This window comes from Pongo pygmaeus, chromosome 2, assembly GCF_028885625.2.
Source record: "Pongo pygmaeus isolate AG05252 chromosome 2, NHGRI_mPonPyg2-v2.0_pri, whole genome shotgun sequence".
Classification (NCBI taxonomy): Eukaryota; Metazoa; Chordata; class Mammalia; order Primates; family Hominidae; genus Pongo; species Pongo pygmaeus.
This window is the reverse complement of record NC_085930.1, coordinates 775,397-799,358: the sequence shown is the minus strand read 5'-3', so window position 1 is coordinate 799,358 and position 23,962 is coordinate 775,397. Positions and strand designations below refer to the sequence as shown.

Below are 23,962 nucleotides of genomic sequence, written 5' to 3'. Positions count from 1 at the left end.
GTTTTACCATTTACACTGAGTTGGATTTCTGTTTGCTTAGTCAGGAACCCACTTTGCTGCACCAACCTCAGCCCAATATCCTTTTATTTAACCATTTTAACTATTTTTTCCCTTTTGGTTAGGCTCCCAATTATGGGATATTGACTAAAACTTAGGCACATGGGCCACTTTCTGTGATGAGCACAGCTGGTTTAGCTTTGTGTCAACGTGGAACTCATGTCATAATGTCCGGTCTCTTGCACAAGTGTTTCTTTTACTATTTTTTCTTTGTTGTTGTCATTCTAATCACAGTGAGGAAACCTGGCATATTGTGATGGCTATGAACTCGCATTTAAGACTCTTGAGAGACTACAGCACACCAGGAAGATTGCAATGATAATAGTCACAATGATAGTCCCAAAAGAATGGGGGTATACTCCATAGCCAAAGTATGCACGAACCAACTGAAATAAACCAAATAAAAACAAAAGATCAATGGATCAATCTATAAACTTAGTATCTGAGCCCTGAGGGCAGTTATTTGAGAAGACTTTTAAATTTAAGCTCAAAGCATCTTTAGATGATGAAATAAAGTGGCAGTTGCAATATGATAATTTTTCTAGTTTGCAGTCTGAATGTCTCTGTTTACATCATTGGTCAACTACCTGAGCAGCCAAGTCAGCTACATTCATGAAGATTGTCCTCTATAGTTTACATCCAGTTGCCCAGCCCTAGCTTGTAGGGCTTCAGGAATAGGGCAATTTATAGGTAGATAATAAAACCTCAATGACAACAGACAGAACAAGAATTTAACAAGGGTTGCACTATACTTTTCTACTGAAACATTATTTTTTCCTCTACAGCTCCCTTCATTTCTACCAAACATAATTATAGAAAGACTAATTTCTTTACAAAATTAGTCTACTCTCATTAAACTTCAACTGAGTATTTACATAAGTGCAGTAAAAATCATGACAGATCATCTCTTTTTAATTTGGCCAAGTTAGGACCTTTAATAAATAATCTCATATTAGACTTTAATAGCCTCTCCAGGCTATGATGTCATGCAAGGACATACCATCTGTCTTGACCTGCAATATCCATAGATTTAGGTGAATTCCCTTATACTCAAAAGAGGTCCTAAAAAGATTTTTCAGTTTCCCAGGCCTTCTAGAAAGTGCCTTCCTCTCAGTCAGTAAGGCTGGAAAGCTGTGAGCAGATATCAGGCCAGTTTTTCTTGAGAACCTTTCTGTAGTTTGATTTGATGGATCCATTCAAATCTCACGTTGAAATCTGAGTCAAATGTTGGAGGTGAAACAGAATAGATGTGTGTGGATCAAGGGCTGGAATTCCTAATGAATGGTAATGCCATTCTCATGATAATTGATGAGTTCTCACATTCTTTGTTCCCCTGATTGCTTTAATTGGACAATACTTCTCAATTTCACATATTATATAAGCCTCATTAGCTTAACATCTCTCTTTTTGTAATAGATAATGCAAATTCTCTTTCGACATTCTAGAGGCTCATCTGGGAAATTTCAAGGTTAATTGAGGTCAAAAAAGATTTAATTTACAGTTTTATTTTGGGAAGTTTGTTAAAAATATCAAATGATTTAAATAATTAGTTAAGTATAGGCACTGGTCATTGTGAAAGAATACTAAGGATACACCATTTTATAATTTGTAGAAGCATGTTTCTTCACAGAACAATTTCTCACTGTAGCAATGAAATATGTTTGCTAGTGACCTCAAATATTTTTATTTCCTATGTAATAGGAAGCCCAAAGCAGATAAGCCTATTTTCAGAAATTAATGTTTTAACATTTTGTCTTATTTGGAAATCAGCCAGGTATTCAATGAATGTTGATCATTTAATTTAGCTTTGTGAACCTCTAAGGGTATAAATTACCATAGAGATTTGGGAGGATATTTTTATGCAGGCACATTATAAAACATAGTTTAAAAACTATTATAGATAGTTTATAAATAAATTATAAAACAAAGTTTAAAAACTTTATAAATTTTGTTGTACTTACATCCTTTTAAATTTTTATTTACTTTTTGTTTTTATTTTTATTTTGTATTTATTTTTCATTTTGTTGTACTTACATCCTTTTACTTAAATTTTTATTTAAATTTTTTATTTATAATATCTGGGAATATAGTAGGTATATGTATTTATACACCTACAAAAATTACTAACATTTCTATACACCAACAGCAGTCAAGCCAAGAGCCAAATCAGAAATGCAATCCCATTCAAAATTGCCACAAAAAGAATAAAATACCTAGGAATACAACTAACCAGGGAGGTGAAAGTGTAAGTTCCTCTGAGCTGGCCACACCGTGGTCAAGCCATCATGACATTCCCCCACCTGTGTGATAATGTACTTTGTGATATTCCCCATCTTTGTGAATGTACTTTGTAACATTCCTCCCTGCCCTTGTGACAATACACCCTCCCCCACCCTTGTGAATGTACTTTGTAACATTCCCCCCAACCCTGGTGACAATATATCCTCTCCCCACGTGAATGTACTTTGTATCACCCTCCCCGCCCTTGAGAATGTATTTTGTAACATCCATCCCCTGCCAGCAAAAAATTGCTCCTGACTCCACTGCCTATCACAAACCTATAAGAACCAATGATAATCCCACCACCCTTGGCTGATTCCTTTCTCAGACTCAGCCCACTTGCACCCAAGTGAATAAATAGCCTTGTTGCTCACACTAAGCCTGCTCAGGTGGTCCCTTATACAGACATGCATAACATTTGGTGTGGAAGACCCGTGACAGGGGAACTCCTACGGGAGACCAGTCCCCTGTCCTCACGCTCCCACCGTGAGGAGATCCACCTGTGACCTCGGGTCATCAGACCAGCCAGCCCAAGGACCATCTCACCAAGTTCAAATCAGTAAGTGGGTTTTCGCAATTGGGTAAGTGGTTTTTCGCTCTCTACCTAACCTCTCTCGCCTCCCTTCAATCTCTTTCCTTTCAATTTCAGTTTCTCTCCCTTCCTGGTAGAGACAAAAGGAGACACACTTTATCCGTGCATTCAAAAACTCCGACATCAGTCACGGACATGGGAAGACAGTCTTCCCTTGGTGTCTGATCACTGCGGTGACGCCTGCCGTGGTCATTCACCCACTTTCCCTTTGTGGCAGGTCAATTGCACGGATGCCTGCTTTGGCTGCTCACCCACGTTACAGCCCAGGACTCAGTCAGGGGTGCCTACTGGAAGCCTGGTAGCTGCCCACTTCCATTTCTCCATGTCTCTACCTTCCTCTTTCAACTTACCTTCTCCACTCTGGGCAACCTTCCACCATCCATTCCTCCCTCTTCCACCTTAGCCTGTGTTCTTAAAAACCTAAAACCCCTACAACTAACACCTGACTTAAAACCTAAATGTCTTATTTTCTTCTGTAATACTGTTTGACCCCAATACAAACTCGACAATAGTTCCAAGTGGCCAGAGAATGGCACTTTCAATTTGTCTATCCTACAAGACCTGGATAATTTTTGTCGACAACTGGGCAAATGATCTGAGGTATCTTATGTCCAGGCATTTTTTACACTTCATTCCCTCCCTAGTCTCTGGTCCCAGTGTGACTCCTCCTAGATTTTCCTTCTTTCTCTCCCATTTGCTCCTTCGGTCTCCACCCCAAGCTCAGAGTCCTCTGAATCCTCCTTTTCTACTGACGCCTCTGACCTCTCTCTTCCGCCCCCGGCCAGTCCTTGCCAAGCTGAATCAGGTGCCAATTCTTCTGCAGCCTCCACTCCACCACCCTATAACCCTTCTATTACCTCCCCTCCTAACACTGAGTCTGGCTTACAGTTTCATTCCACGACTAGCTCCCCCCAACCTGCCCAACAATTTCCTCTTAGAGAGGTGACTGGAGCTGAAGGCATATTCAGGGTATATGTGCCTTTTTCTCTGTCAGACCTTTCCCATATCAGCCAGCATTTAGGCTCTTTCTCATCAGACCCCACTAAATATATACAGGAATTCCAATATCTAACTCAGTCCTACAATTTAACCTGGAGTGACTTAAATGTCATCCTGACCTCTAACCTCTCCCCATATGAACAAGAAAGAGTTTATTTTCTAGCCCAGTCCTACGCAGACACCTGCTGGCTTCATGAACCAGACCTCCAAGAGGGCACCAGGGCAGCTCCCTGAGAGGATCCCCATTGGCAATACCAGACGGACTCCCCAGGTATAGCTAGGCTAGATTACATGGTCTCCTGCCTAGTTGAGGAGCTCAAAAAGGCAGCATACAAAGCAGTTAATTATGACAAGCTGAAGGAAACTACCCCAGGTAAAGATGAAAACCCAGCCCAATTCATGGCCACTTAGCAGCTACCCTTAGATGTTTTACAGCCCTAGACCCAGAGGGGCCAGAAGGCCACCTTATCCTTAATATGCATTTTATCACCCAATTCGCTCCTGACATTAGAAAAAAACTCCAAAAGTTGGATTCCGGCCCTGAAACCTTACAACAGGATTTAATCAACTTTGCCTTCAAGGTGTTCAATAACAGAGAAGAAGCCACCAAGCGGCAACATATCTCTGAGTTACAGCTACTTGCCTCCACTGTAAGACAACCCACAATCACATCTCCAGCATACAAAACCTTCAGAACATCTAAGCCACAGCTCCCAGGGGCTCCTGCAAAACCTCCTCATGGACCTTGCTTCAAACGCCAAAACCCTGGCCACTGGGCCTCAGAATGCCCGCAGCACGGGATTCCTCCTAAGCCATGCCCTGTCTGTGCGGGCCCCCACTGGAAGTTGGACTGTCTGACTCACATTTCCGCCACTTCTAAAGCTCCTGGAGCTCAAACCCAATGTTCCTTGGCCAACTCCTTCCCAGATCTCCTCAGCTTAGCGGCTGAAGACTGACACTGCCCGATAACTTTGGAAGCCCCTGGACCATCACGGATGCCGAGCTTCGGGTAACTCTTATAGTGGAGGGTAAGTCCATCCCCCGTTTAATCGATATGGGGGCTACCCACTCCACATTACCTTCTTTTCAAAGGCCTGCTTTCCTTGCCCCCGTAACTGATGTGGGTATTGATGGCCGGGCTTCTAGACCCTTTAAAATTCCCCAACTCTGGTGCCAACTTGGACAACATTCTTTTATGCACTCTTTTTTAGTTATCTCCACCTGCCCAGTTCCCTTATTAGGCTGAGACATTTTAACTAAATTTTCTGCTTCCCTGACTACTCCTGGACTACAGCCACACCTCATTGCTGCCCTTTTGCCTGATTCAAGGCCTCCTTTGAATTCTCCTCTCGTGTATCCCTACCTTAATCCACAAGTATGGGATCCTCTTCTCCCTGCTTGGCGACCAATCAGGCACCCCTTACCATCCCATTAAAACCTAATCACCCTTACCCAGCTCAACCTCAGTACCCTATCCCACAACAGGCTTTAAGAGGACTAAAGCCTGTTACTATTCGCCTGTTACAGCATGGCCTTTTAAAGCCTACAAATTCTCCTTACAACTCCCCTATCCTACCTGTCCAGAAATTGGACAAATCTTAGAGGTTGGTTCAGAATCTTCATTCTGTTAGGTCTATTTGTCCTTACCCTACTTTTTGCAACAGGGCTTTACATAGTCACCCCCACTTCTTGGACTGTGTCCCATAAACTTGTCTTCCCTACTATCTTCTGTCTAGTTATACTCCTATTCACCATTCTCAACTACTGGTAAATGCCCTGCTGTTGTTTACACTGCTGGTTTACACTTTTCCTCCAAACCATCATAACTGATATCTCCTGGTTTTACCTCAAACCGCCACCCTTAACTTTCTCTTGCAGTGGACAGAAGATCTTCATTGGCAAGGTACACTCCAATTCTTCTATCCTGATGAAGTCCTTTTTTTTTTTCTTACTTTTCTACTCACTCTTATCCTTTTCCCCATTCTCCAGTCACTCTCTACCTCTCCCTAGTTACCTCCAGCATACTGTAAATCTCACCCACTCTCTCCTCACTGCCTCCAATCCTTCTCTAGCAAAGAATTGTTGGCTATGCGTTTCCCTTTCTTCCTGTTGTTACACAGCCATCTCTGTTCTATGGCTCAACTGGGCTACATCTCCCGTCTCCCTGCACCTCCAAACCTCCTTTAATAGCCCTCATCTTTACCCACCTGAGGAACTTCTTTACTTTCTAGACAGATTTTGATGAGAACTCCCCAGACATTTTGCACCAACAAGCTGCCACACTTCTCCGCATCTACTTATGGCACTTTTCTCCTTATGTCAATTCCACTCCTCCTCCCCATATTTGGACCCCTAACCACACAAACAACTATCCCTGTTGCCGCTTCTTTATGCATCTCCTGACAACAGCCTGCTGGAATCCCTTTAGGCAAACTTCCACCATCCAAATGTTCCTTTACTCTTTATCTCCAGAACCCAGCTACACATTACCAGAAGGGAGCATTCCAACTTTGCATGACTGATAAGCCCTCTATCATTATTGACAAACTAAAAAACATTGGCAGTCACTACTGTTTAGGAAGACACCTACACTGCATCTTTGGCTACCCTCCTACAGCTTGTCTGTCTCTCCTCCTGGCCCCTCCTCTTGCTTGCTTATACCCAGACTCATGAAGAGCAGTGAAAGCTTACTTGTAGACACTATGTGCTTTCTCATATTCCATGAGAACCGAACCTCTCCCTCCATGCATTTGTACCATCAATCCCCATTACAACCATTAACAGCTGCTGTCCTTGCTGGATCTTTAAAATTTGGGGTGCAGGACTCCTCTTTCAGTACACCCTGTCACCTTTTTACTTTACATTTCCAGTTCTGCCTGACACAACATGTCTTCTTTTTATGTGGCTCTTCTACCTACATGTGCCTACCTGCCAAGTGGACGGGCACATGTACTCTAGTCTTCCTTACCCCCAAAATCCAGCTTGCAGATGGGAATGAACAACTGCTTGTCCTCCTCATGACACCAACATGACAAAAAAGAGTCATCCCAATAATCCCTTTACTTGTGGGCCTAGGACTTTCTGCCTCCACTATTGCACCTGGAACTGGAATAGCAGGAGTCTCAACCTCTGTCACAATATTCTGCAGCCTCTCTTATGACTTCTCTGCTAGCATTACAGATATATCACAAACTTTATCTGTCCTCCAAACTCAGGTTGACTCTTTAGCTACAGTTGTACTTCAGAACCACCAAGGCCTCGATTTACTCACTGCTGAAAAAGGAGGACTCTGTATATTTCTTAAAGAAGAGTGTTGTTTTTACTTAAACCAATCTGGCCTGGTATATGATAACATCAAAAAACTCAAAGACAGAGCTCAAAAACTTGCTAATCAGGCAACTAATTACACTGGACCCACCTGGCCACTCTCTAACTGGGTATCCTGGCTTCTTCCAATCGTTAGTCCTCTAATACCTATCCTCCTCCTTCTCTTATTCAGGACTGTGTCTTCCAATTAATCTCTCAATTCCTATGAAACCACATTAAGGCTATCGCTGATCACTCTATATGACAAATGCTGCTTTTAACAATCCCACAATATCACCCCTTACCCCAAAGTCTTACTTCAGTCTAATCTCTCCCACTTTAGGTTCCGGTGCCACCTCTAACCCTGTTCAAAGCAGCCCTGAGAAATATCACCCATCACCCCTCCATACCACCCCCAAAATTTTCACCCCAAGTTTTCACTACTCTTTCTCATTTTATGTCTTCATTATTAACATTAAAAAACAGGAATGTAAGGTCCTTTGATCTGGCTGCACCGTGGTCAAGCCATCATGACATTCCCCCTGCCCTTGTGATAATGTACTTTGTGATATTCCCTGCCCGGTGCATGTACATTGTAACATTCCTTCCCGCCCTTGTGACAATACATCCTCCCTGCCCTTGTGAATGTACTTTGTAACATCCTCCCTACCCTTCTGACAATACACCCTCCTTGTCCTTGTGAATGTGCTTTGTAACATCCTCCCCACCCTTGAGAATGTAGTTTGTAACATCCATCCCCTGCCAGCAAAAAATTGCTCCTGACTCCACCGCCTATCCCAAACCTATAAGAACCAATGATAATCCCACCACTCTTTGCTGACTCCTTTCTTGGACTCAGCCCATTTGCACCCAAGTGAATAAACAGCCTTGTTGCTCACACTGAGCCTGCTCAGGTGGTCTCATATGGACGTGTGTAACAGAAAGATCTCTACAAGGAGAACTACAAAACCCTTCTCAAAAAAATCAGAGATGACACATACAAATGGAAAGACATTTCATGCTCATGGATAGGAAGAACCAATATCATTAAAATGGCCATACCACCCAAAGCAATTTATAGATTCAATGCTATTCCTATCATTAGATTCTTCAGAGAACTAGAAAAAAAAACTATTTTAGAATTCATATGGAACAATTCATTTGGAAAAAGAGCCTGAATAGCCAAGGCCATCCCAAGCAGAAAGAACAAAGATAGAGCCAACATGCTACCATACTTCAAACTATACTACAGGGCTACATTAACCAAAACAGCATGGTACTGGTACAAGAACAGACACATAGACCAGTGGAAAATAATAGAGAACCTAGAAATAAGACCACACACCTACAACCATCTGGTCTTCAACAAAACAAGCAATGAGTAAAGGATTCTTTATTTAAAAAGCAATGTTAAGAGAACTGGCTAGACTTATGCAGAAAATTGAAACTGAACCTCTTCCTTACACCATATACAAAAATAAACTCAAGATAAATTAAAGAGTTAAATGTAAAACTCAAAACTATAGAAACCTTAGAAGAATACCTAGGCAATACAATTCAGGACATAGGCATGGGCAAAGATGTCATGACAAAGACACCAAAACTGATTGCAACAAAAGTGCAAATTGACCAATAGGATCTAATTAAACTAAAGAGCTTCTGCACAGCAAAAGAAACTATCAACGTGGGGTAAACAAACAACCTAAGAATGTGAGAAAATTTTTGCAGTGTGTGCATCTGACAAAGGTCTAATATCCAGCATCTATAATGAACATAAACAAATTTACAAGGAAAAAAACAAGCCTATCAAAATGTGGGTGAAGGATATGAACAGACACTTCTAAAAGATGACATTTATGTGGCCAAAAAACATCAAAAAAAGCTCAACGTCACTGATCATTAGAGAAATGCAAATCAAAACCACAATGACATACCATCTCACACCAGTCAGAATGACTATTATTAAAAAGTCAAAGAATAATATATGCTAGTGAGGTTGTGGAGAAAAATGGAACACTTATACACTGTTGATAGGAGTGTACACTAGTTCTACCATTGTGGAAGACAGTGTGGTGATTTCTCAAAGACATAAGAACAGAAATACCTTTTGACCCAGCAATCCAATTACTGGCTGTATACCCAGGAATGTAAATTGTTCTATTATGAGGATACATACACGTGTATGTTCATTGCAGCATTATTCACAGTAGCAAAGACATGGAATCAACCTAAATGCTCATCAATAATAGACTGGATAATGAAAATGCAGTACATATACACCATGGAATACTATATAGTCATAGAAAGGAATGATACCATGTCCTTTGCAGGGACATGGATAGAGCAGGAGGCCATCATCCTTAGCAAACTAATGGAGAAACAGAAAACTAAATACTACATGTTCTCACTTATAAGTGGGAGCTAAATGATGAGAATATATGGATACCTAGATGGGAACAACACACACTGTGACCTATTGGAGGGTGGAGGGTGGGAGGAGGGAGAATATCAGAAAAAATAACTAATGAAATCTGGGCTTAATGCCTGGCTGGTGACATAATCTGTACAGCAAACCCCCTTGACACACATTTACCTATGTAAAAAACCTGCACATCATTCACATGTACCCCTGAACTTAAAAGTTTAAAATTTTTATTTTTAATACTTGTGGGTACATATATATATGTGTGTGTGTATATATATGTATATATGTATTTGTGTATGTTATATATATGTATATGTATATAAGTACCCTCAAGTATTTTATATATATATATATACTTATTCTACTATACAGACACATGCATTTGTGTGTTTATTGACATGCTAGTCACTATATATATATAATATATAGGTTATATATCTAATACTTGTGGGTACATATATATTCATATATATATATATATACACGGGGTAGATGAGACATTTTGATATAGGTATGCAACACATTATAATCACATCATGGAAAATGAGGTATCCATCCCATCAACAATTTATCCTTAGTGATACAAACAATCTAAGTGTATTTCTTGGTAATTGTAAAATGTACAATTAAATTATTTTGACTAGAGTAAACCTTCTGTCTACCAAATACTAGGTATTAATAATCACATCATGGAGAATAGAGTATACATCCCTTTACACATTGATTTTTTGTGTTACAAATTATCCAGTTATACTCTTTTGGTTATTTTTAAACATACAAATGAAGAGGCAACCTAGAGAACAGGAGAAAACTTTTGCAATCTATACATCTGACAAAGGTGTAATCTCCAGAACCTACAAGGAACTTAAACAAATTTACAAGAGAAAAACAAACAATCCCACCAAAAAGTGGGCAAAGGATATGAACTTCTCAAAAGAAGACATTTATGTGGCCAACAAACATATGAAAAAAGGCTCATCATCACTGGTCATTAGAGAAATGCAAATCAAAACCACAGTGAGATACCATCTCACCCCAATTAGAATGGTGATCATGAAAAAGTCAGGAAACAACAGATGCTGGAGAGGATGTGGAGAAATAGGAATGCTTTTACACTGTTGGTGACAGTGTAAATTAGTTCAGCCATTGTGGAAGACAGTGTGGTGATTCCTCAAGGATCTAGAGCCAGAAATACTATTTGACCCAGAAATCCTATTACTGGGTATATACCCAAAGGAATACAAATAATTCTACTATACAGATACATGCATTTGCATGTTTATTGAAGTGCTATTCACAATAGCAAAGACTTGGAACCAACCCAAATGCCCATCAATGATACACTGGATAAAGAAAATGTGGCACATATATACCATGGAATACTATGCAGCCACAAAAAACAACAAGTTCATGTCCTTTGCAGGGACATGGATGAAGTTGGAAACCATTCTCAGCAAACTGACACAAGAACGGAAAATCAAACACTGCATGTTCTCACTCATAAATGGGGGTTGAACGATGAGAACACATGGACACAGGGAGGGTAACGTTAAGCATCAGAGCCTGTTGGGGTGTGGGGGCCATAGGGAGGGAGAGCATAAGGACAAATACCCAATGCATGCAGAGTTTGAAACCTAGATGACAGGTTGATGGGTGCAGCAAACCACCATGGCACATGTACACCTATGTAACACACCTGCACGTTCTGCACATGTATCCCAGAACTTAAAGTTTAATAAATAATTTTTAAAAATTATTTACCACAGTCACCTTTTTGTGATATCAAATAGTAGCTCTTATTTATTCTTTCTAACCATTATTTGTATCCATCAAGCATCCCCAGGTCCCCCTGAAATACCCAATACCCTTCCAGCCTCTGGTTAACATTCTTCTACTCTCTATGTGCATGAATTCAATTGTTTTGGTTTTTAGATGCCACAAATAAGTGAGAATGTGTGATGTTTGTCTTTCTTTACTTGGCTTATTTCATTTAACATAATGATCTCCAGTTCCATCCATGTTGCTGGAAGTGACAGCGTCTCATTCTTTTTTATGGTTGAATTGAGACTCATTGGGTATACATGCCACATTTTCTTTATCCATTCATTTGTTGATGGATACTTAGGTTGCTTCCAAATCTTGGCTGTTGTGAACCATGGTGCAACACACAAGTGCATGCAGATATCTATTCAATAAACTGCTTTCCTTTTTGGGGGGGTATATATCCAGCAGTGGAATTACTGCATCGTATGGTAGCTCTATTTTCAGTTTTTAGAGGAACCACTAAACTGTTCTCCATAGTGTTTATACTAATATACATTCCCAACAACAGTGTACAAGGGTTCTCCTTTCTTCACATCCTTGCCAGATTTTGTTATTGCCTGTCTTTTGGAGGCAAGCCATTTTAACTGGGGTGAGATGATATCTCATTGTAGCTTTAATTTGCATTTATCTAATAATCTATATGATGTAGAGCACCTTTCAAATGCCTGTTTTTTCATTCGTTTGTCTTCTTTTCAGAAATGTGTATTCAAATCTTTTGCTCATTGTTTAAATCAGATTATTAGATTTTTTTCCTATAGAGATGTTTGAGCTCCTTATATATTCTGGCTATTAATCCCTTGTCAGATGGGTAGTTTGTAAATATTTTCTTCCATTCTCTGGGTTGTCTCTTCACTTTGTTGATTGTATCCATTGCTGTGCTGAAGCTTTTTAACTTGATGTGCTGTCATTTGTCCATTTTTGCTTAGTTTGCTGTGCTTCTGGGTTGTTACTCAAAAAATTTTTGCCCTGCCCAATGTTCTGGATATACTCTCCAATGTTTTCTTGTAGTAGTTTCATAGTTTGAAGTCTTGAATTTAAGTCTTAAATCCATTTTGATTTTATTTTTATATATGGTGAGAGATAGGGGTCTAGTTTTATTCTTTTGCTTATGGATATCTAGTTTTCCGAGCACCATGTATTGATGAGACTGTCTTTCTCCAGTATATGTTCTGGGAATTTTTGTTAAAAATGAGTTCACTGTAGATGTGTGCATTTGTTTCTGGATTCTTTATTCTGTTCCATTGGTCTGTGTGTCTGTTTTTATGTCAACCATGCTGGGTTTTTTTTTTATAGCATCAGGGGAACCCACCCCCAATATTTCAACATAGGTTCTTTCTATTTTCCGCAAGTGTTGGCTGGTTGAGAAATAAAGGGAAAGTACAAAGAGAGGAATTTTACAGCTGGGCCACCAGGGGTGACATCACATATCAGTAGGACCGTGATGCCCATCTGAGCCTCAAACCAGCAAGTTTTTTATTAAGGGTTTCAAAAGGGGAAGGGATGTAAGAACAGGGAGTAGATCACACACTTCAAAGGGCAAAAAGGAGAACTACTGATAATAGTCCAACAAAGATCACAAGGCAAAGGGCGAAAGCAGAACTACTGATAAGGGTCTATGTTCAGCAGTGCATGTATTGCCTTGATAAACATCTTAAACAACAGACATTCCCAGAGCGGCCATTTATAGAACTCCCCCAGGAATGCGTTCCTTTCCCAGGGTATTAATATTAATATTCTTTGCTAGGAAAAGAATTTAGTGATATCTTGCCTACTTGCAAGTCTGTTTATAGGATCTCTGCAAGAATAAAAATATGGCTCTTTTTGCCTGACCCCACAGGCAGTCAGACCTTATGGTTGTCTTCCCTTGTTCCCTAAAAATTGCTGTTATTCTGTTCTTTTTCAAGGTGCACTGGTTTCATATTGTTCAAACACATGTTTTACAATCGATTTGTACAGTTAACACAATTATCACAGTGGTCCTGAGGTGACATATATCCTCAGCTTATGAAGATAACAGGATTAAGAGATTGAAGACAGGCATAAGAAATTATAAAAGTATTATTTGGGAACAGATAAGTGTCCATATTAAAATGAAATCTTCACAATTTATGTTACTCTGCCACAGCTCCAGCCAGTCCCTCCATTCAGGGTCCCTGACTTCCCACAACACTATAGCTCTGTAGTATATATAAAGTCAGGTAACATGATTCCTCCAGTTTTGTTCTCTTAGCTTAGGATAGCTTTGGCTATTCTGGGTTTTCTTTTGTCGTTCTATATATATTTTAGAATTGTTTCTTCTATTTCTTTGAAGAATGTCATTGGTATTTTGACAGGCAATGCACTGAATCTATAGATTGCTTTTGGCAGTGTGGACATTTTAACAATATTGATTCTTCCAATCCATGAATATAAAATATCTTTCCATGTTTTGATGTCCTCTTTAATTGCCTTCATCGATGTTTTATAGCTGTCAGTATTGAGATCTTTCACTTCTCTGGTTAATTCCTAAATATTTAATTTTACATGTGGCTACTGTAACTGTGATTACTTTTGTATTTCTTTTCACATTGTTCACTGTTGCTATATAGAAATGCTACTTATTTTTGTATGTTGATTTTGTATCCTGCAAGTTTACTGAATTTGTTTACCAGTTCTAATAATTTTCTTGTTGAATTTTTCATTTTTTCCAAATACATAATTATATCATCTGCAAGCAGGATAATTTCACTTTTTCCTTTCCAGTTTAGATGCCTTTTATACCTTTCCCTCTATGAGTGTACTTCCAGTATTATATTGAATAACAGTGGTGACAGTAAACATCCTTGTCATGTTCCAAATCTGAGAGGAAAGTGTCACACATGTCTGTGTGAAGAGACCACCAAACAGGCTTTGTGTGAGCAATAAATCTTTTTAATCGCCTGGGAGCAGACAGGCTAAGTCCAAAAAGAGAGTCAGTGAAGGGAGATAGGGGTGGGACCGTTGTATAGAATTTGGGTAGGTAGTGGAAAATTACAGTCAAAAGGGGTTGTTCTCCGGCAGGCAGGGGTGGGGGACACAAGGTTCTCAGTGGGGAAGCTTTTGAGCCAGGAGAAGGAATTTCACAAGGTAATGTCATCAGTTAAGGCAGGAACAGGCCATTTTCACTTCTTTTGTGATTCTTCAGTTACTTCAGGCCATCTGGATGTATAGTGCAGGTCACAGGGGATATGATGGCTTAGCTTGGGCTCAGAGGCCTGACAGAAAGGCTTTCAGTTTCTCCCCATTCAGTATGATACTAACTGTGAGGCTGTTGCATATGGCTTTTATTATGTTGTGATATGTTCCTTGTATACCCAATTTCTTGGGGGTTTTTATTATAAAGTGATGTTGAATTTTATTAAATGCTTTTTCAGCATCAGTTGAAATGATCATATGGTTTTTATTCTTCATTCTGTTGATATAATGTATCATGTTATCATGTTGATTGATTTATGGATGCTGAACCATACCTGCATCCCAGGGATAAGTCCTACTTGGTCATAATGAATGATCTTTATCATGTATTGTTGAATTGTTTGCTAATATTTTGTTGAGGATTTTTAATCAATATTTACCAGAGATATTGGCCTGTAGTTTTCTTTTTCTGATGTGTATTTGTTTGGTTTTGGTATCAGAATAATTCTGGTCTTGTCAAATGAGGTTCCTTGTCTATTTCTTGAAATAGTTTGAGTAGGATTGGTATTAGTTCTTAAAATGTTTGGTAGAATTCAGCAGTGAGGCTATCAGGTCCCTGGCTTTTCTTTGCTGGATGTCTTTTTATTACAGCTTCAGTATTGTTACTTGTTATTGGTCTGTTCAGGTTTTGGATTTCTTCCTGGTTCAATCTTGGTAAATTGAATTTGTCCAGGAATTTGTTCATTTCTTCCAGGTTTTCCAATTTATTGGCATATAGTTGCTCACAGTAGGCACTAATGATGCTTTAAATTTCTGCAGTATCAGTTGTAATATCAGCTATTACTGTATTGGGGCCTATCTCTCTCTTTAGCTCTAGTAATATTTGCTTTATCTATCTGGGGTTCCACTGTTGAGTGCATATATAATTAAAATTGTTATATCCTTAGGTTGAATTGATTCCTTTATCATTATATAGTAACTCACTTTTCTTATAGTTTTTGTCTTGAAATCTATTTTGTCTGATGTAAGTATAGTGACTACTGCTCTCTTTTGATTTCCATTGGCATAAAATATTATTATTCTTCCCTTTGTTTTCAGTCTATGTACATCTTTACAGGTGAAGTGTGTTTTCTGTAGGCAACAGACCAACTGGTCTTGTTTCTTTATTTATTCAGTCACTCCATATTTTGACTGGAGAGTTTAGCCCATTTGTAATACATTTAATATTATTAGTGATAAGTAAGAATTTACTCCTACCATTTTGTCATTTATTTTCTGCTTGTTTTGTGTTCTTCTCTTTTTTCTTTCTTTCCTTCCTGTCTTCTTCTAGTGAAAATGATTTTCTCTGGTGATATGATTTAGTTTCTTGATTTTTATTTTTTCTGTATCTGGTGTGTGCTTTTTGGCTTGAGGTTACCATGAGTCTTGAAAATAATTCATTTATTTCTATCTATAACCCATTATTTTAACCTAATAACAATACTATTTGCATAAACAAATAAACAAAAAATAAATAAATACCATAAATTAGCCCTCCTGCTTCTTAACTCTCTGTTGTTTCTATTTATATATTATCTTGTTGACTATGTCTTGAAAAGTTGAGGTTATTTGTTTTTAAAATTTTTTTATTTCCATCAGTTATTGGGGAACAGGTGCTGTTGGTTACATGAGTACATTCTTCATTGGAGATTTGTGAGATTTTGGTGCACCCATCACCTGAGCAGTATACCTTGCATACAATTTGTTGCCTTTTATCTCTCATCCCCTTCCCACCCTTTCCCCCGAGTCCCCAAAATCCATTGTGTCATTCCTCTGCCTTTGTATCCTCATACCTTCTATTTTTTATTGGTTTGTTGTTTAGTCTTTCTACTTAGCATAAGCATAGTTTACACACCACAGTTACAGTGCTATAATATTCTGTGTTTTTTTCTGTGTACTTACTGTTATCAGTAAGTTTTCTACCTCCAGGTGATTATTTACTGCTTATTAATGTCCTTTTCTTTCTGATTGAAATATTCTGTTTAGCATTTCTTGTAGGATGGGTCTAGTATTAATGAAATCCCTCAGCTTGTTTGTCTGAGAAAGTTTTTATTTCTCCTTCATGTTTGAAAAATATTTTCACCAGATAGACTAATGTAGGGTAAAACGTTTTTCCTTCAGCACTTTCATATGTCATGTGACTATCTTCTGGCCTGTAAGGTTTTCATTGAAAAGTCTGCTGCCAGATGTATTGGAGAGCCATTTTATGTCATTTGTTTATTTTCTCTTGCTGCTTTTAGGATCCTTTCTTTATCCTTGATCTTTGGGTGCTTGATTATCAAATACCTTGAGACAGTCTTCTTTGGGTTAAATTTGCTTGAGGTTCTATAACCTTCTTGTACTTGAATATTGACATCTTTCTTTGGGTTTGGAAAATTCTCGATTATTCTCCCTTTGAGTAAATTTTCTACCCCATCTCTCTTTTTACCTCTTCTTTAAGGCCAATAACCCTTAGATTTGCCCTTTTGAGGCTGTTTTCTAGATCCCATCAGTGCGCTTCACAGTTTTTTGTTCTTTCTTCTTTTGTGTCCTCTGACTGTGTATTTTCAAATATCCTGTTTCCAAGCTCACTAATTCTTTCTTCTGATCAATCCATTCTGCTATTAAAGGGCTCTGATGCATTCTTTAGTATGCTAATTGCATTTTTCAGCTCCAGAATTTCTGCTTCATTCTTTTTAATTCTTTCAATCTCTTTGTTAAATTTTTCTGATAGTATTCTGAACTCCTTCTCTGTGTTATCTTGAATTTCTTTGAGTTTCTTCAGCACAGTTATTTTGCATTGTCTGTCTGAAAAGTTCCATATCGCTGTTTCTCCAGCATTGGTGCCTAATCTGTTCATTTGGTGAGGTTTTGTTTTCCTGGATAGTGTTGATGCTAGTAGCTGTTCTTCAGTGTCTGGGCATTGAAGAGTTAGGTATTTATTGTAGTGTTTACTGTCTAGGCTTATTTGTAGATGTCTTACTTCAGAAGTCTTTCCAGTTATTTGAAAGAACTTCAGCATGGTGATCTAAGCTGTATGTGCTTTAGGGGACTCCTGAAGCCTAGTAATGCTGCGTTTCTTGCAGACTCATAGAGGTACCACCTTGATGGTCTTGAACAAGATCCAGGAGAATTATTGCTCTCTTCTCTTATTTTTCCTCAAACAGTCTCTCTCTCCTCTCTCTCTCTCTGTCTCTTTCTCTCTCTCTCTCTGTTCTGAGCCACCTAAAGTTGGTGTAAAGTGACACAGACACCCCTGGGGCCACCAGCACTATGACTGCACTGGTTCAGACTTGAAGCCAGCACAGCTCTGGGTCTCATCCAGGGCCTGCTGTAACCATTCCCTGGCTACTGCCTATGTTCACTCAAGACCTTGGGGGTCTACAATAAGCAGGTGGCAAAGCCAGCCCAGCCTGTGTCCATCCCTTCAGGAAGCAAGGTCCCTCAAATCTCAGATGGGTCCAGAAGTGCCATCTGGGAGTCAGCGACTAGAGTCAAAATCCTTAGAAGTCTACATGGTATTCTATTGTTTGCAGCTGACCTGGCACTCAAACAAGACACAATTCTACCTCTTTTCCCTCCCCCTTCCAAAGGCAGAGGAGTCTCCACCTGTTGCCACTGCCACCCCTGGCCACAAGGAGTACTGCAAGACTACCCTGGATGTTCCCTTAAGATCCAAGGACTCTTAAAACAGCTTATGGTAAAGCTGCCCAGCCTGAGACTCACCCTTCAGGCAGTGGGCTCCCCTCAAGCCCAGGGAAAGTCTAGAAATGTTGTTGAAGAGTCAACTCCTGGAATTGAGGACCCCAAGAGCCAGCTTGGTGCTCTACCCAACTGTGGTGATGTTCATACCTAAGGTGCAAGACAAACATCCATTAACTTTTCTCTCTGCTTTTCTCAAGCAGAAGAAATTTTGTCCCATAGCCAACACAGCTCATAATGTGCTAAGTCTCACCTGAAGTCAGCAAGTGTCAGAGGCTCATCAAGTCCCTTGATGTAGTACCTGGGTATCACTGCAGGTTATTCAGAGCCCAAGGGCTCTTCAGTAAGCAGTTGATGAATGTGCCAAGGCTAGGTCTTTTCCTTCTAGGTTAGTGGGTCCTCTTCTGGCCCAGGGTATGTCTAGAAATGTTATCTGGGAGACAGGACCTGGAATGGGAGCCTCTTGACTGTGACCAGTGCCTTATACTGGTGTGGCTCAGCTGGTATCCACGAATGCAAGACACTGTCCTCCCCTCTCTTTCCTCTCCTTTCCTCAAGCTGAAGGAAGTAATCTCTTTTAGAGCTGCAAGCTATGCAGCCTAGACAGCTAGAAAGGGGAGATGCCAGCACTCCCTTGGCTTTTCCAGCTGGTGTTTCAGTATATCATATGTGCCCTCGCCAGTCCACTGTCTCTGGGCCTAGTTCTCCCCTAGGACTTGCCTACAAGTTGCAGTCCTTATGACCTAGACTGCCTTTCAAATTTACTTAGAGACTGAGAGCACTTTGGCCCTTGTTGGTGAGGTTGCCAACTCTCATTTGGACCACTGGGATCAGTGATTCCCCTCTGGCTAGGGAGGGTCTCAATGTTCCCTCTGTGGGCAAACCTCAGCTGAGTTTGGTCTAGTTTTCCTTTCTGCTCTAATAGGACAGCACTGAGTTCAATACCTCACAATAGCTATGTTCTCCCTCCCACAGGCCCAGTGAGTCCTTCAGCACCATGCTGCTGCTGGTGGGTGGCAGAGGTGTGGTGTTGTTGATTCAGGACTGTTTTTTCCTATCATTTCAGTGTCTTTTTCAGAGCTACGACATTAAAACCAGATATTGTGAGTGCTCATTTGACTTTTGGTTCTTATGAAGGTATTTTTTTCTGAGTAGATGGGTATGAACTTGGTGTCCTTGCAGGGCAGTGCAGGTGGATGGAAGAGAGAGCAGTAGACCTTCTTATCCTACTATCTTTCCAAGAGGAAGTTTTTTTTTTCTTTAAAGAGTCCTTTCACTGTCAAGAAAATTTAAATATGAATATAAATATTATAAATAAGTACATTAGATTTTATTTTCTGAATGAATGCTCATTAACATATTGCTCTGTTAATGCTCTAAAGAAAATTCTGAACATGTTACTACCATTTTCAAAATCCTTCAAAAATCCATCAATGATTTTTCTGTAAGTTGGGGTAAAGAACAAAGCCCTGAACTACCCTCAAAGATCCCTCAAAAACCTACTCATGCTGGCCTCCCTGAACAAATCTTGTCCTTCCCTGCTTCTCTCTTTGCATACCCACCACATTTGCTATTTATTGTTTCTCCAATGATCAAGGTTCTCTGATAATCCAGGTCCTCCCATGATGAAGGCCTGTTGGATGGCAAATGTCCATGAACATTACTTTTTTTTGGAAATAAGGCTCCTGGGAGACTCACACCAGAATTATTAAAACAGAATCTGCATTTAGAGAGGTCTTAGCTATTATAATTTGAGAAGCAAAGTTCTAGGGCACCTCCTACTGGAGTCCTTGTCTTTGTTTTTCATTGGCTCATCCCGTGGCCTTTGTCTAATAAGATTTCCCATCAGATTTTATCATAAAATGGGAGAACTAAGTATATGTCTAAAATTTGATCTGTAATTTTCATGGGGAAGATGATTGTATTTAGTTTTGGCTTCTGAAAGGGAATCAGAAACTTTGGCCTTATTAATATTATGTTTTGATTACCTCAGACAAGATTATACTAATCAAAGCACTAAGAGTAATTTTCACATGTAAACTAAAGTTTGTACAAACATGACAGAAGTGTCATCTGTGGTGGTAAATAGTGCATAAAATATTATTTCAATTGTTAAAACTAGAAGTGTCCACAAATGAAATGATGTTTATGTTTCCAGAAGTTTGTAATGTCCTTTGGGACAATCTGGACTTCTCACATATATCCAAATGCAAAATGCGCACTAGAACAGCTTCAGTTTGTTCCATGGGGATTCCTTTGGCACTCTTATGAGAATTTCAGTTTTCCACTCCATCATCTTCTGGCAAAAGTACAGAGTTGTACAATTGAATGATGCTTCTGTTTAATCCAAATTTATATAAACAGCAGTTTCCTGAGCTAGGGGAAAGAAGCCACCAAAAAGAATGAATATGCAATGAATTGCTACGTGTGTTATCAGCATTCCTGTGCAATTATATTTTTTCTGTCTTAGAAAGCCTAATGGTTTTAAAGAATCTCCTAAATTTCTTTCAAAATATGGGTAAGAAAGAAAAAGTATCTATAATTTTCATTACACTTTGTAGAAATGTTGAAAATGCTACTTAACTTACCATAATTTTAGATTGGGTACACAAGCTGTCAAAATAGCCAGGTTGAAATTAGGTAACTATTACTGGCTTATCTCTATATTTTAGTTTCATGACTATGATATGGAGAGGATAAATAGTTATAAGACAACATTGTTTCTTTAATGGTATTTTATTTGTTTGTTAACCTTATTATAATCTTATATGACAATTTGTGATGATGTAGGACATGAAACAAATGAGACTGGTTTATCATAATGATTCTAAGAATTTTTTCAGATTATTCTGATAAAAATACTCATTGTTTTTAATTATTCACATTCTCGGACTAAAACCGTTAAGGTTACTCACTTAAAAATTAACTTTTGTATTCATATACACACTTCTGGCCATAATTTGACAGCTCACACTGTATGTGTTATTGATATAGATGAAGGATGCATTCAGTGGATTCATGGTATTTCTGCCATGGCTGAATTTACAACTAAAATGCACTTTCGATCTACTTTTCTTCTTCTAGCCATATTGCAAATGTAGGATCAATGTGTTTCATTGCCGTCCTAGGTCACTGTTTCTTCTCTCTACAGGCAAGAAGAATGGGAAAATGACTTTCTAATCCTTTTGGTTTCTAGAGCAATAGCAATAGGTAACCTCAGAAAGCCCCCAAGACTTGGGTGGCAAAAAAGAGGATTAGATCTTGACCATCTTATAAAAGATTATATCCACTTCGTACATCATTTCTAATGATGCCTTCAAATACTACAGTAATTCCAGGTAATTACTTCTGTTAAGCTCTAATAGGCCCATATTACTGATTGAATCTCATCTAGTTGTTCAGATGTGATGCTCACTCCAAAAACTTGCCAGCAATTTGAGTTCTCATCCTAAATGTTTAATGTCCACCTACCTGGTCACCAAGTGACTTCTCTCTCCTTCACTGACCACATATTTCAAACCAAATATGTCACAGAATACTTGAGACTGTATATTTTGAATTCCTTTGAATCTATTCATTTGTCCTACCATGTCTTCCAATGTCATTTCAAACTGGGACTAGAGACTTCACATGCATTTCAATCACCTTGAGGGTATTTCCAAAATACAGATTCCTAGACCTCATTTCTGAAATCATCAATTTCTACATTAAAACCTCACAATCTGCATTTTTCTTTAAAAAATCCTCTCCCAGATGATTCTCATGTGTAATCTAATTTGGGATCCCTTTGACCTTAGTATCAAGTTTCTATTTAGGACTCCTGAGTCACAGTTTCCTTCCTGCAGCAAACTTTTACACTATCAAGAACTAAATTTTAAAAATATATTATGATGCCATTTTGCATCCTAAAATATTTGGTGCATGTTTATTGTGTGAAGAATAAAATTTGAGATTCTTCACATTGCATTCATTCAATTTATTTTAACCCGCGTCTTTCAAATATCTTTTTTCCTTCACCCTACATCCATGTGCCAGATTTTTTCCTACTACATTCAGTAGAGTCCACAAAAATTTAATACATTCAGATAATGCATCTTTTTAACTCTCAATCTGTTAACTCCTACACGATTTTCAAACCAAAGTTCTTTATTATTTCCATGTATTTAAATCCTCAAATATAGGGTTCATCAATTATAGTGCTGATCAAAAAAGATTAAGAGGGCTCTGATAATTACATAGTTTATTTCAACACCTCTTCCCCAATTTCAACTCACAATTCCATTGCAAATGTTCCTTTACATTTGCTTATTTTTCAGAGGACATGCAGTGAGGAGATGGAAGAGGAAAATGTGACATTGCTGACAGAGTTTGTTCTCACAGGATTTTTACATCAACCTGACTGTAAAATACCACTGTTCCTGGCATTCTTGGTAATATATCTCATCACCATCATGGGGAATCTTGGTCTAATTGTTCTCATCTGGAAAGACCTTCACCTTCATATCCCAATGTACTTATTCCTTGGGAGTTTAGCCTTTGTGGATGCTTTGTTATCATCCACAGTGACTCCGAAGATGCTGATCAACTTCTTAGCTAAGAATAAGATGCTATCTCTCTCTGAATGCAAGATACAATTGTTTTCCTTTGCAATTGGTGTAACCACAGAATGTTTTCTCTTGGCAACAATGGCGTATGATCGCTCTGTAGCCATATGCAAACCTTTACTTTATCCAGCCATTATGACCAATGAACTATGCATCTGGCTATTAGTCTTGTCATTTGTAGGTGGCCTCCTTCATGCTTTAATCCATGAAGCTTTTTTATTCAGATTAATCTTCTGTAATTCCAACACAATACAACACTTTTACTGTGACATTATCCCATTACTAAAGATTACCTGTACTGATTCCTCTATTAACTTTCTAATGGTTTTTCTTTTTGCAGGTTCTGTTCAAGTTTTTACCATTGGAACTATTCTCATATCTTATACACTTATCCTCTTTACAATCTTAAAAAAGAAGTCTATCAAAGGGATACAAAAAGCTGTCTCCACCTGTGGAGCTCATCTCTTATCTGTATCTTTATACTATGGCCCCCTTGCCTTCAAATATCTGGGCTCTGCATCCCCGCAAGCTGATGACCAAGATATGATGGAGTCTCTATTTTACACTGTCATAGTTCCTTTATTAAATCCCATGATCTACAGCCTGAGAAACAAGCAAGTAATAGATGCATTCACAAAAATGTTCAAAAGAAGTGTTTAGATCTCATACAATCTCTCTTCTCTATTTACTAAAATTGTCCCAAGATTGTGCAAGTTAGAGGTGTCTATGTCTTGCCAGCATTCAAAGATGATGCAAAGTCCTAGCACTTTAATGACCTAAGGTTTTAGTACCTATTAAACTAATAAATATATTCCTAATGTTATTCAATAGCATTTAAGAAATTTTAATCATGTTCTTATCATAATTGAATAATATTAGCAGAAAGCAAATAAAAATATTTTACAAAGTTGTATGTTATTCAGTGTGGCTTTATAAATACATTAAATGCTAAAATAGTCTAGGTCATCTAATAAGGACTTGAGTATAAGTGCAGTAAAAATA

General features: G+C 38.7%; 1 protein-coding gene across 1 annotated transcript; it reads left to right on the top strand.

Annotated features, from left to right (window-relative positions):
* The first annotated feature begins 22,602 nt into the window (after positions 1 to 22,602).
* LOC129033459 (olfactory receptor 5H6) lies at positions 22,603 to 23,714 on the top strand. The gene has a single exon (XM_054482073.1). The coding sequence runs from the start codon at positions 22,691 to 22,693 to the stop codon at positions 23,618 to 23,620; it is 930 nt and encodes a 309-aa protein (XP_054338048.1). The 5' UTR covers positions 22,603 to 22,690; the 3' UTR covers positions 23,621 to 23,714.
* Positions 23,715 to 23,962: the final 248 nt, after the last annotated feature.